This window comes from Melopsittacus undulatus, chromosome 14 (genome assembly GCF_012275295.1).
Source record: "Melopsittacus undulatus isolate bMelUnd1 chromosome 14, bMelUnd1.mat.Z, whole genome shotgun sequence".
Lineage (NCBI taxonomy): Eukaryota > Metazoa > Chordata > Aves > Psittaciformes > Psittaculidae > Melopsittacus > Melopsittacus undulatus.
The window spans coordinates 3,452,326-3,465,647 of record NC_047540.1 but is presented as its reverse complement, the minus strand read 5'-3'; the positions used below and the strand labels follow the sequence as shown (position 1 = coordinate 3,465,647).

General features: G+C 59.8%; 2 protein-coding genes across 3 annotated transcripts in view; both read right to left on the bottom strand.

The window, feature by feature from the left end:
• The window catches only part of PHACTR4 (phosphatase and actin regulator 4), a 48,656-nt gene extending 44,381 nt beyond the window's left edge, over positions 1–4,275 (bottom strand). The window contains exon 1 of one of the 2 annotated variants that reach the window (XM_031053974.2): positions 4,219–4,275. The gene's annotated coding sequence lies outside the window, so the exon portion shown is untranslated. The remainder of the gene's footprint in view (positions 1–4,218) is intronic. The other variant, XM_031053969.2, reaches the window with a different exon arrangement.
• A 2,649-nt stretch (positions 4,276–6,924) lies between these two features.
• On the bottom strand, positions 6,925–13,301 carry SESN2 (sestrin 2). Its single transcript, XM_034069180.1, has 10 exons — positions 12,867–13,301; positions 11,265–11,330; positions 10,489–10,686; positions 9,956–10,138; positions 9,521–9,733; positions 9,143–9,293; positions 8,894–9,009; positions 8,243–8,433; positions 7,933–8,077; positions 6,925–7,854 (listed from the first exon to the last, which is right to left on the bottom strand). The coding sequence occupies exons 1-10, from the start codon at positions 12,942–12,944 to the stop codon at positions 7,768–7,770; spliced, it is 1,428 nt and encodes a 475-aa protein (XP_033925071.1). The 5' UTR covers positions 12,945–13,301; the 3' UTR covers positions 6,925–7,767.
• Between the last annotated feature and the right edge of the window lie 21 nt (positions 13,302–13,322).

Here is a 13,322-nt window from a genome sequence, read left to right as displayed (position 1 = left end):
GGAGTCATCCTCACCTGCATGTGTATGATTGGGAAGTTCTCCTGTATGAAGGGACAACCAAGAGGCAGTAAACTCCTCACACCCAAGAGGAATCCTCCTCTTTGCACTCCCTTAGGGTGCAGCACAGAGCATAGATGCTCACACCAACCATCAGACCCCGTACACAGACCACGAACAACATCAGTCCCCTCTCAACATGCCTCTGAGCAGCAGAACAGTCAGGAATTGGCCTGAACAGACACCAAACCCCTGCCATGAGCTGAACGGGAACCCCACCCCCTTGTTAAAGAGTTCACTGCTATAGAAACCATGATTCAATCCCCAGGGCCATGAATCAGCCACCTGGAACAAAGGAATGCCTGGGCCATGGCGCAAGCAGGCAGCACCAGCAGGCAGCCTGGCACAGCCCAGACAACCCCAACCCCACGGCATCAACACAGCCCTGCAGCTTCCATAGGACACCTGACAGAGGGAATGGTGGCGGCAGCTTTCTCACCTTTGGGGTTGTTTGATTTTAGGCCTTGCTTGGGGGCTTTGGCAGGGCTCAAATCACAGCAGCAGAGCCAAGAGTTTCCTCATCCCTTGTGACACAAGTGGATAAAAGGCACCTGAAAGCAAAGGCCAAGTGCCTCTGGGGGAGCTGCCTCTCTCTGCACTGCGTTTCCAAGCCATGGGAAAGCTGCAGGAACATGGCAGGGCTTAAGCAGCAGCTCCCAGCTTAGGGTCTGACCAAAGTGGATTTCAAAGAGGTTTCATTTCCCCAGAGACTAATACTCACCAATCGGAAGAAATCCTCCAAAAGAAGAGATTATCCCTAAATTTACTACTTAGAAATGGTAATAACACTTGAACACTGCAGACCATAGCAGCAATACCCATCTGCTTTGACTTACCCAACACACACTCAGGCAAATGCTTCCTCCTGTTATTCATATCCCACTTACTAAAGGCCCCATGTACACACCATACAACATGTAGTAGGAAGGGACGCAGACCAGTATAACCTGGCTGCTAATTATGGCCCTTAAGGCTCAGTTGCATTAATGCATCCCTCTAGCTACGAACACGAGTATGACTACATCCTTACTAAGCACACGTCATCTTAGAGAGGAGAGACATGAGGCTGAAACAGCTATAGGGAAAAAGTGACTTGCCTGACATCAAACAGCACAGCAGCAACACGGCTGGGGGCTGAATTAGGCCTCTGTCCACCCAAGCTGGCTTAAGTCCTCGTTGATAAGTAGACAGAGCCCAGTCATTAGAAGCCAGATTGAAGACTTCACTATGCAGCTAAAAGCAGATGAGAAATAGCCCTGATGAATGTAATCACCAGGGTCAAATGGATTCTGGAGATCCAGCAGGCTCACAGCATTCCTTCATTGGATTTTCCAAGCCAACACAGGTTTCTGCATGCCTGATGCTGGCGAGCTGGGCTGCACACACTGCAGTGTGTCCTCCAGAAACACCTCCAAAAGCTGCTTAATAGATTCAGCTTGAAAATTCCCTGATTTCATCAAATCATGGAATGGGTTGGGTTGGAAGGGACCTTAAAGCTCCCCCAGCTCCAACCCCTGCCATGGGCAGGGACCCCTTCCACTGGAGCAGCTGCTCCAAGCCCATGTGTCCAACCTGGCCTTGATCTCATCTCCATCTCCCCAAGGGCAGGTTAAAGCCATTCCCCCTTGTCCTGTCCCTACAGGCCCTCGTCCAAAGCTCTGCCCCAGGTTTCTTGTCCCTTTAGTTTCCACCTGTGACCCAGCCCCAACCTCCACAGCACAGCTCCTTATAGGAGCTACAACAAGTCCTCTGGGGCAGTGGGAACTCCTGCACAGTCACCACTTGGAAGCACTATTCTGTACATTGTATTCTGTATGTCTCCATGCTGACTCCTCACCTGGAGCCCATCCCTGGATTTGGGGTTAAAGCCCTGCTCTAGAGCCAGCCACGGGTATGACCCTGGCTGGTGCGTTCCCTAACGCATGACCCCACTGCACAGAGAAGTTATCAGCAAGAGCTCCTAATGGAATGCTAAAAATAGGCCTCTGAAAGGGCTTTCTTCCCCTTGACACAAGGCTGAGTGCTGCAGTCACACATCCATCTGCTCACCAGGGGCACCACCAGCAACACAAACCCCAATACCCACAGGCCCAAGCCCCACACACAGCATCTGGATGGAGAAAATCACAGCTAAAGCACTTCCCTGGAGGGCAGTGGGACTCTGGAATGGGTTCAATGGAGAAGCTGTGGCCACCCCATCCTGTTTTGGGGTCACCCATAGACCCCATGAGTAGCTGCAGCTTGCTTGGTGCATGGCATCAGCCAGAGCAGTGGCAGACCCCAGGGCAGCTTCCCCCCCCCAGGTTGTGTGTTGCTCCTAGCTGAATATTCATCACCAAGTAACAGACCTGCAGGAAGTGCAGTGTCAGCAGGTTTTAATCCATCTAATTCCCCACCACGTGCCAACCACAATGAAATTTGGTCAAAATAGAAGCCATTTGTTTAAATACAAGTGATTTGGTGCTCAAACCATCATCAAATTAAACTGGAAATCAAATTAACCCATGATTGAGTGAAGGAGGCTCCATAATCACAGCTGATGGAGCCAGCGCCATGAAAACGAGGATGCAATCACATTCCCCTTGTTTTGTGGCAGCTTCTCTGCACTGCCCTGTACTTCCAAAAGGATTCCCACACCCCATCTGCCAGGACTTGATGCTCTGTGCTTCCAATACAACCTTGGTAGTCCAGAACCACCTATGCAGCCCTGTGAAGGCAGAAGCTGACACACTTGAAACCACACAAATTTAGGACACATCAGCACAGTTACTCCCAATGGGAAAAGGGGTTTGTTCCCAGCACCATCCAGGGTATTAACTTCAGCTGGCACAACAATGTGCCAAACAGAGTCCTTCCTAAGTGGCCTCATTTTGGCTTCTTTCCCCTCTTTAGTGCACCCTCATGTGAACAGGGATTTAAGCATCTAACATTACAATTGTAGAGCTGCTCTTCAAGGTAATTTGGATGCATTGAAACCTATGTCTGAAGAACAAAAGGCATTTACAGGGAGATCACAGCAGGCAGAGGGATTCCATTGCACCCCCATACAACTTCCACAAGCAGATTCAGCTGAAGCAATCCTTGCCCCACTGAGAATGGACCCCAGGGAACCTCATCCTTCCCTTCCAGTGCAAGCAAACCTGGCTCTGCTCAGGACCCACTGATGCTCCTGTCCTTCAAAGGCAAGCTTCGAGCTTCGAGCTCACTTCCATACAGTTCCAGGGTTATACACAAGGGTTATATACAGACACAACTGTTCCCCCTTTGCCAGCCTCGTGGAAGCAACATTTGAACATCCCAATGCTTAAAAGGGGAACTTTTTTACTTCCCTGCAGCCTCTCAGAGCCACAGAATGGGTTGGGTTGAAGGGACCTTAAAGCTCCTCCAGCTCCAACCCCTGCCACGGGCAGGGACCCCTTCCACTGGAGCAGCTGCTCCAAGCCCCTGTGTCCAACCTGGCCTTGAGCACTGCCAGGGATGGGGCAGCCACAGCTTCTCCACTGAACCCATCCCCGTGTCCCAGCACCCTCATAGAGAAGAATTGCTTGCTCAGCTCCCATCTCCCCTCACGTCCTCCCATGTCCCACAGAGGGCCCCAGGCCCTGCCCTGCCTCCACCTGCACAAACACACCGGGCGCAGGGCGAAGCCGTCAATAATTCATCACCCTGCAAACACCAGAGCAGCCGGAGCCCAGCGGGGCCGGCTCCGGTTTCAGTCCGCACCGGGGCAGGACACAGCAAACAAAGGAACACCGACGGGACTGCAGCAGAGAGTGAGGGAAGGGAGCACGGAGGGGAGGGCAGCACGGAGGGAAGCTCAGCGTTACCTCAGCCCACAACCGCTATGGACCCAGAGGTGCAAGGACCCTGAAGCTCCCCCAGCCCCAAGCCCGGCCGCGGGCAGGGCCCTTCCCCCGCTCCGAGCCCCGTCCTTGACCGCCTGCACCGGGGACGGGGCAGGCTCCGGTGCCCGCCGGCTGCGAGCGGGACTTTGAGCCCTCAGCGCCCGGCTCCGGCCCCCGCTGCCCCGAGCACGGCGAGAACCGGTCCCTGTGCATGGCCAGCCCCGCACACACCCCCCGGCCCCCCGCAAGGCCACAGGGACCCAACCGGGACCCAACCGGGACCCGACCGGACCCCGCGGCGCTCCCCGGGCCTCACCTGCCGCCCGCGGCCCCGGCTGCCGCTCCGCTCCCGGCCCGGGCCCGCCGGAAGCCGCGGGGGAAGAGCCGCGCAGGGCACCATGGGGGTTGTAGTCCAAGTTGGTAGGACACGCCCCCTGGAGGCAGGACACGCCCCCTTGCGTGAGACCACGCCCCTCGTGGGACTCTCCGCCCTTGTGGACCACGCCCCCTCGTAGGACTCTCTACCTGGTAGGCCACGCCCCCTTTGGTGTAGACCACGCCCCCTACGCGCAGGGCTGGGGTCGGGGACATGCAGGATGCGGGTGATGGGGGGTGAGGGTGTGGGGTGCGGGGTGCGGATCACGGGGAGCTGGGGGCACTGTAATGAGGAACAGGGGCCGTGTCCCAGCTCCATCCCGGTGTGACTGCAGCAGGGCTATGGGGATGGTTTGGAGCAGGGATATGGAATGATTGCAGCAGGGATATGGGGATGGTTTGGAGCAGGGATATGGAATGACTGCAGCACGGATATGGGGATGGTTTGGAGCAGGGAAGGTTTGCAATGTGGCAGGTTTGTAGAAGAGATGTGAAAGGTTTGCAGCAGGGATGCAGCAGGGATGCAAGACAGGATTGCAGCAGGTATACTGGGCAAGATGGCAGCAGGGCAGGAATGCAGCAGGATGCAGGGCAGAGATGCAGAGCAGGATGGCAGCAGGGATGCAGCAGGGATGCAGCAGGGATGCAGGACAGGTTCGCAGTGCTGCTACCGGTACCCAGCGAGTGGCGCTGCCGCCCCGGGGAAGCAGAAGCAACCGGGAGCAGCCGGGAGCAGCCGGGAGCAGCAGGGAGCAGCCGGGAGCAGCCGGGAGCAGCCAGCCCGGGCTCCACCAGCCCCGAACCGGTCCTTGGGAAGATCCCGCTGTCCGGGGCTGGGGAGGGTCGCTCGGGGTGGAAATGCGAGGCCAAGGACAAGAGGTCTGAGGTGCTGCGGAGCCGATTCAATGCCCTCCATTGCGCGGACAGGAGATGGGTACCCATGGGGGTGCTTGCTCCCCCGGCTGGTGCAGCGCTGGGGCTGCGGATGGCACCCCATAGCCGGGGCCAGGCTGGTGCCCAGAGCCTGCCGCTCCCCCAGGATAAGCCCGAGGTGTCCCCATCAAGGAGAGTTTCCGGTGGCAGCCGCGTTGTCCCACTTCCATCCAAAGCAAAGAGCTTATTGCCTCCTGCAGAGGAGCCGAGGGTCGGGTGCTGATCCCCCCCCACCCTGCCACGCTTTCCCTATGGGATGGAGCTGAGTTTGAAGGGGCTCATGGAGGCTCCTGGCATTCCAAAGGTGGGTGCTGGCCGGGTGCGGAGCTGCGGGGCTGGGTTAAACCTGGCTGTGACAGCAGGACCTGGTGGCACGGGATGGGTCACACCAGGCAGCAGCGCTGGCTCCAGGCTAAGGGATATTTTGGGTTCCATGGGCAGGACACATTCTGTTCCCATGAGCTAAGGCAGCAACAAGGGGCAGGTCCCTTCCCTCCCACCTCTCCGCCCCACTGAAACCTCACTGCGGTGGCTCTGGGGCTCCAGTGCTGGGATGGGACTGGGAACAAGGGGGCTCAGTGTTCAGCCAAGGGTGACCACAGCAGAGTGCATGGGGAGATGTGTGATCCCATGGGATAGAACTTCCACATCCACCTCACCCTGTAAGAGCTGCTTTGTTTCCAGCCCAAATTCACCCATCTCCAGCTGCTGGGTCCATGAGCACCCACGGGCTGATCCCTTGGGTCCAGGAGCACCTTTGTCTCTGCTTTATCACACACAGCCTGAACCAGAGCCTGGCCAGAGGAGAGGGGCAGCAGAGCAGCAGGGATGGGGGGTATGAAGGACATGGACCCTGCACATCAGGGACGAGCAGAAACAACAGCAAATAACACAAACACATTGGTTCTTGGGGGGAAAACCTCGGGTTTGTGACCAGAAACTGAACCTTTAGGCTTCCAGTTGAACCAAACCAAGAGAGCCAGAGGGCAGCAGGATCAACCCCTCCCCAGAGCCCATCTCCTTGCTGCTGCTTTTCCAACCACTGCCGTTGATTTCACTCCCCCAAACGAGGCCATTTCCTCCCTTGCACACAAACACGCAGAGAACAGGGGGTTCTCTGATGGCTCATAAGCGTTGAGCTCACCCTTACCTGTGTCTTGCTAAACCTGCCTGCAGCCACCAGCAACCCGCGGTGCCCTGCACACCTGCATCAAACCCTTCCCATGCTGCTGGGGTCTGAGCCACATCCAGCCCCATGTCCCCACGCCAAGTCCTACCTGTCTGAAGGGGCTGATCCAGCTCCTTGGGCTGCAGGGATGGGGCTGGAACAGGGGCACAGGCTGCTCCCCCCGCAAGGATCCTATCGGCAGCTGTCAGGGGCTCCTGCCTGCACCCTGATAAGTGCTGAGCTCCCTGTCACAAGGCTGGGGTGCCCCCAAGTGCTGCTTCACACACCCCCCAAGCTCCATCCCAGCAGCAGGAACGGAGCATCCCACTGGACACCTACAGTGGGATGAGTGAGGGTACCCCAAATTCTGGTACCCCACACCGAGGAGATGGGGATGGGCACTACAAGGGGAGTGTGGTGGAGCCCAGCCCCTGAGGCAAATGGGACAATCCAAGGCTGTTCCCAGGACACCCTCAGCCCATCATGTGAGGGGAGAAGGAAGCTGCATCTCCCCCTCCTGCACAGCAGCACACTGGGAAAGAGGAATAAAGAAAATGACCATTTTATTGTCTCAAACAAGGCCTGTACCCGGGGCCCGAAGGCATCACTGTGCCCAGGCAGGAGTAAATCCACCCCAAACCACATAGAAATAACTTAACTGGAGTAAGGGGCCACGGGGCCAACCCAAGAGTGGCTGAGCCAGGAACTGGGATTCATCCCAACAGGCACCTCCCCAGCGACCCGCGCCCTGGGAAGCGCTCTGGATAACGCTCCAGCCACCCCATTGCCCACCCCAGCACCCTCAGAGCAGCCCATTCCCCACCTCAGGCCCCAGGTCACAGCAGGGACAAGGCACAGAGATGCTGCAGCTTCTGCCCCAGCCATGGGGGATCTCAGCTCGGAGATGAACAGCACCAGAGGGGCCGGATCCTTCCCAGCACTGCTGTGGTGCCTCCCTCGGGTGGGCAGTGGGTGCCAGGGCAGCACCCCCAGGGCTTCCAGCACAGGATGACCCCAAGAAGCAGGAGCAAAGCCGGTGCTATCCCTCCTCTGGTGCTCTCTGCCACCTCCTCCCCGGTGACAATCCTGGTGCCAAGGACATGGACACCATGACTATACAGAACACCAGCACTATATGGTGAAGGCAGCACCCACAGCACCCTGGGTTGGCTTCACTGAGCACCCCCAAGCCCAGGGCAGCATTGCAGGGTCTTCTTAGCACTGATGGCTATGGGGTCCCCTCTCTCGGGATGAGGGATGGGGAAGCCCCAACTCTTCTTCCACAGCTCCTTAAGCAGGGAGACAACGTTCCAACAAAGTCCTTATGGTACCAGCTCCCCCCTTGGCTTCCCCCCAGAAGGAAGAGGAGGAGGAGGGAGCAGATGCTGGTCAGGTCATGTAGCGGGTGACGGCTCTCAGGGCATAGAGCAGAGCTGCCTGCATCCGAGCCTCCAGCAGGAGCAGGTTGATGTGCACCTACACAGGGAGAGCAGGGTCAGGCGCTGGAGGAGCTCAGCACCCCCAGGATGAGGAGGGGAAGGGATGGGACAGCACCTTCTCCGAGTGCTTGAAGTGTCTCCAGAACTGGGTGTACACCCGCTTGGTTGTCTTCTCCGGGTAGCAAGCCACCGTCTTGATGTAGATCTTCAAGTTGCGCTCCAGAAGCTGATTCACTTCCCCATAGTCATAATCATCATAGCTGGGACAAAGAGGAGAGCAATGTTACCCCAGGCACAGCCCCGGGACCCCCCAACAGCATCCCTTGGCCTTAGCCTAAACAGCAGCCCCAAGACCAAGCGTAGCCGCTCAGGCTGGAGCTGTTCAGGGGCTCTACCCAAGGTTGAGGCCAGGCTCATGGACCCACCGGATGCCAAAGACACAGTGGACGTAGTTCCAGATGGCCCTGCGCAGCATGGACGTGTCCACACCGCAGTGCATGGCAATGGTGTTGTAGGTCAGGTTGTAGACGACCTGGAACTTCTCATCCAGGAGCTGCCCCACGTCGGGGTAGAGGCGGTTGATGAGTGAGTAGCCATGGTCCTCCCAGGTGTAATCCTGATGGAGAAAGGGTGCTGGGGTAGGGGCTTGATGGGGAATTGTGGGGCCATAGATTCCCAGCCTGGTTTGGGTTGGAAGGGACCTTAAAGCTCATCCAGCCCCATGAACAGGAACCCCTTCCACTGGAGCAGCTGCTCCAAGCCCCTGTGTCCAACCTGGCCTTGAGCACTGCCAGGGATGGGGCAGCCACAGCTTCTCCATTCAACCCATCCCAGTGTCCCAGCACCCTCACAATGGTGGCAAAATTCCTTCCTAAGATCCCATCTCCATTTCCCTCGGGCAGGTTCAAGCCATTCCCCTTGGCCTGTCCCTACATTCCTTGTCCCAAGCCCCTCTCCAGGTTTCCTGCAGCCCCTTTAGGCACTGGAGCTGCTCTGAACCAGCCCAGCTCCCTTCAAAGAGGGGCCCAGCCCCTTGCACCCCTTCCCTTTGTGCAGGATGGGGTGTGAGCACCCACCTGCGCACGGAAGGTGGGGGGTGCCTGCTCCCCCCTCCGGGTGAAGTCCTTGTAGCCAAACTCCGGGTCCTCCACGAAGCAGAGCACGTTGGACTGCAGGGAGTGCTCTGTGAGGTCTATGAGACATCCACAGCGGCCATGGGTTATGTGGGGTCATCACGGAGCTCATCCCCACACTGCTCCCAGCTCCTTCCCCCCTTCCTGCCCCATGGGGACCCCCCTCCAGCCAGCAGCACCCCTGCCCCTCACCCGAGGGAGCCACCAGCAAGCTCTCTGTCTTCTCCATCTCGAAGCGCGTTTCCATCTCCTCCTGTGTGACTCCCTCCTCCTCCTGCTGACTCTCCTGCAGCAGCTTCATCCTCTCCATCAGCACCTCCACCTCCTGCATGGCGTCTCTGGCCTGGGGAAGCAGAGCCCAGGGTCAAGGCTGCAGAGGGGTTGCAATGAGGAGCATGGAGCTGCTTGCAGCTCTGAACCAGCCCCAGCCTCCAGCCCTTGCTCAGAGCCCAGCACTGGGAAGGGAGCTCTAAAGCTGCTCCCATTGGAAGCCCCATAGCACAGTCCATCACCCCACCCTGCCCCCCCTTCCGAACCCCAACCCCTGCAAGGCAGAGCCCCCTCTGTTACCGCAGAGCCCCCCATGCTGTCCTCAAAGGCCGGGCTGCTGTCGCCGTGGGTCGGGGGGGGCCAGCAGCCCTGTCCCCCTCCCTCCTGGTCCTCCTCGGGGTTGATGCCACAGCCGAAGACGAAGGATGCGAGTGAATGGTAATGGGTGAGGAGCACCAGGGCCTGCACCAGCTCTGCCAGGGACCAACTGTTCTCCCCTGTCTTCAGCAGGGCCTGCAAGGGACACGGCATTGGAGAGACCCCCCCACACCTGCACCCCCCGTCACACCCCAGAGCCATGGGGCTGGGAGACATGAGCAGGTTTGGGATGTGCCCCCCATAGACCAGCCATAGGGCACAAACCACCTGTTCCCATGGGGTTCAGCCCGGGGGGGGGTGTTGTAGAAGCAGGATGTGCCCCCCCCAAACTGGCTGTGGGTTTTGGGGTGTCCTCACCTCGATGTGCTCCTTGGTGATGAGCCAGGGCCGGTGCGCCAGCAGCTTGTTGATCTCATTGAGGTTCCTGAGCTTCGGGGGGGCACAGTGCAGCCCCTGCAGCCACGCGGGGTTCCCCCCCACCTGCAGGAACTCCCCCATGTGCAAGCCCACCAGGTAGGAGCACTGGTGCCGAGCTGCTGCCTGTGGGGAGAGCCGGGGCACTCAGCACCCAACCCTGCTAGAAGGCCATGGGGAAGCCACAGCAAGGAGCCACCACCTCCCTCCATCCCCATGGAGGGTTTTCCTTAGGGATGAGTGTCCACACAGGAGTCTCCATCCCCCCTCCACCACCATCAGCACCAGTCCCCATGGACTGGAGGGGAAGGGTGATGGGTACCCAGGGCATCAGTACCAGTATCCCAGGATGCTGGGTACCCAGGATGGGTCCCATGCGACTGAGCCTTTTGGACCACAGCTCTGAGGAGGACCCATCACTGAGGTCCCAAAAGGGCAGAAGAGGACCCCAGAGCCCAAAGCAGCCCCATGCTCACCATGATGGCAATGTAGTGGCGCTTGTGGTAGGGCAGGGGCCCGTCCATGCGCAGCAGGAGGCACTGGGTCTTCCAGAAGCTGCTGAGGTACTGGGGGTGCAGCCCCATGACCATGGTGATGTTGTCCACCCGGCCAGCCGAGACGAAGGCCTCGATGAGGAGCTGGCGCAGGCTGCTCTCCATCCCCTCCTGCAGGACCTGCGGCCATGGGGAGAGGAGGGGTTTGTACTGCAGCCCCCCCGGGTCCTATAGGAACACCCCCTAAACCCAAGCATCAGCACCCATCCCACCCACCCCGAGCACTCACCCCTGCCCGGTATGGACATCGCCTCTGCTCCCCACTGCTCCCAGCTCTGGGGGGCTCCATGGCAGACCCTGCACAGCCCCACAACTGGGGTTGTTTGGTTGTTTGGGCCCTGGTGTGCAATGGGGAGGAGGAGATGGGTCCCACCCCCCCCCCCAGCCTCTCCTGGTGACGAAACCACTCCGTTATCTCCAGTGCAGGAGGAACATCTGGGACCCAGGCACCGGGTGCTCAGATAGGGCTGAGGGTGCCCTATGGGGACTGCAGGGTGTTACTGGGGGTGGCAGCACAGGGGGAAGGTGCTTGGATGAATGGGGAAACTGAGGCACGGCAGGGTGGAACACAGCTGCTCCCTCCCACTGCCACAAGGGGGAGAGGAGAGGGGGAGCCCTGCCCCATCGCACCCCAGCACTAGCAATAGGGGGTGGGAATCCTGCCCTGTCCCCCCCCAGGACCATCCCCATCCTCTCACCTCCTGCAGGGGGATGAAGGCACTGGGCCCCTTCTGCAGCTCCTGGGGGACCTGGATCCCTGAGTCCTAGGAAGGAAGGAACAGCAGTGCCAGCCTGGCCACTGAATGTCTCAGGGACATGGGTGTCAATGGCAGGCAAGGGACATGCAGCACCCATGGGTGCCAACTGCAGATACGCAGCACCCATAGGTGCCAGTTGCAGGCAGGGCACATGCAGCACCCATGGGTGCCAACCACAGACCGCACACCCCACTCTCCGCGGTGCCCTGTTAAAGACATTGCCCAGTGCCTGCATCCAGCAGCTCCCATCGCTCCCAGCGGGATGCTCCTGCCCTGAACCACCACTGGGGAGCCTGGGGTGACAGCTGAGCTGGCTGGGGCTGACTCACGTCTGGGGGCAAAGAGCTGCTTTGGTGCTCCAAGGGGCTCCCTCGGGGCCCCAGCAACCCAAATCCATGGGGACAGAGCTCTGGGGGTGGCAGGAAGGAGCCTGGAGCCGGCAATGACAGCTCAGGGTGACCTTGGAAGTGCATTTTAATCCCCCCTCCGAAGAGGTTCGTTCTGTCCGGCTGCATGGAGCGATGCTCAGTGTCCTGCACTGCACCACCGCTGCGGAAGGTACCACCTCCTGCTTCCACCGCTGGGGAAACTGAGGCACGGGGGGGGATGCGCTGGCCCAGACCTGCTCCCCAGCCTGCTCCCTGCGGCTCTATGGAGGCACTGGGGAAGGAGTTAATCCCTCTGGAGCAGGCGCAGGGTGTGCCAAGCAGCGCTGGTGCCAGCGCTTAGTCAGGTGTTGGAAAACCATTCCCGATAAGGGAGGTTAAGCAAACACCCCATAGGCAGCCGGCAGAGCGGGTCTGCCCCTCGGAACCATCTCCTGCCTGGAATGGGGCTGGAAGCTGCCCCACGGCGGTACTGGGGGGTTGGAGCAGCACCAAGGGCATGGTGGATGGGATGGTTCCAGTCCGTGGTACCAAGGTCTAGGGCATCCCCACCAGCACCGGCCTCCACCAGCTGGCTCCAAAGCACCAGGACAAGACGGGAGCGTTAAGACTTTAAAGCCTTAAGGAGATGCCATCCCCAGCTTCCCAGGAAAATCGGAATGTTGGAGGACCGGAGTTGCAGACTGGAAACAGGGATATCCCATAGAAACCCACAGGCACCTCAGGGACTCACATTCTGCACGTTACCCTCCAAGTCCAAAAGCCAAGAGTGATGCCAGACATGGGGACATGGAAAGAGATCCCATTCCCAGCCCGGCAACAGCAGACCCCAGAGGCCCCGTGTCTCACCTCCCAGCCCACACCTCCAGGCAGAACCTCAGCTCCACAGCATTAAGGACATCCCAAGATCTCCCCTTCCAACCATCCCAGTGCCAGGATGGGGCCAATCCATCCCCAGCACCCCTGGGTGGGCTCCCAGCAGCACCCTTATCCTTAGGCTGGAGCCGGCCTGGCTCCCCCACCACATTCCCGGCTCCCCGCTCCCTACACCCACCCCCGGTGGGGGGGGAAGGACGGGACACAACGAATGGATCGCCCCATCCCACCCCGGGAGGGCGATGCCAACCGGGATACCCCCGGGCAGCCCGGCCCTTACCTCGCAGCCCCGCCGGCCCCCGTAGCCCCGGTACCGGCGCAGCCCCGGGGGGGCGCACGGAGAGCCGGCCACCAGCATGGTGGGGCCGGCCCCGGGGGGGGGGGTCCCGGGGTCCCCCCGGCCTCGAGACCGCTGCGAGCTCCCGGTGCCCCGGAGCCCGCACGGCTTTCATAGCACGGCAGCGGGACGGACACGCCCCCTCCTGCGGCTCCGCCAATGGGCGAAGAGGAGGCGGGGCCAAGGCGCTGCCGGCAGCCAATGGGGAGCGGTGGCGGCGCGGAGAGTGCTGGGGGTTGTAGTTCGCGGTGAGTGCCAGCGGAGGAGCAGGACCAGCACCAGCAGCATTCCCATCCCTGGGTACTGGGAGCGATGGGAAACGACTCCTGGAGCCAGGGGAAACAGGGATCAACTAGAATCCCCTCCTGCCACCCGCAGCCCCCCATGCATCCCCACGGG

Excerpts from the sequence above, each read along its gene's own strand:
- SESN2 (XM_034069180.1), bottom strand. The coding sequence starts at position 12,944 with ATGCTGGTGGCCGGCTCTCCGTGCGCCCCCCCGGGGCTGCGCCGGTAC. Across the intron at positions 9,734-9,955 it reads TCACCAAGGAGCACATCGAG|GCCCTGCTGAAGACAGGGGA; the intron begins GTGAGGACACCC and ends TGTCCCTTGCAG. Across the intron at positions 8,434-8,893 it reads CCCCCACCTTCCGTGCGCAG|GATTACACCTGGGAGGACCA; the intron begins GTGGGTGCTCAC and ends TTTCTCCATCAG.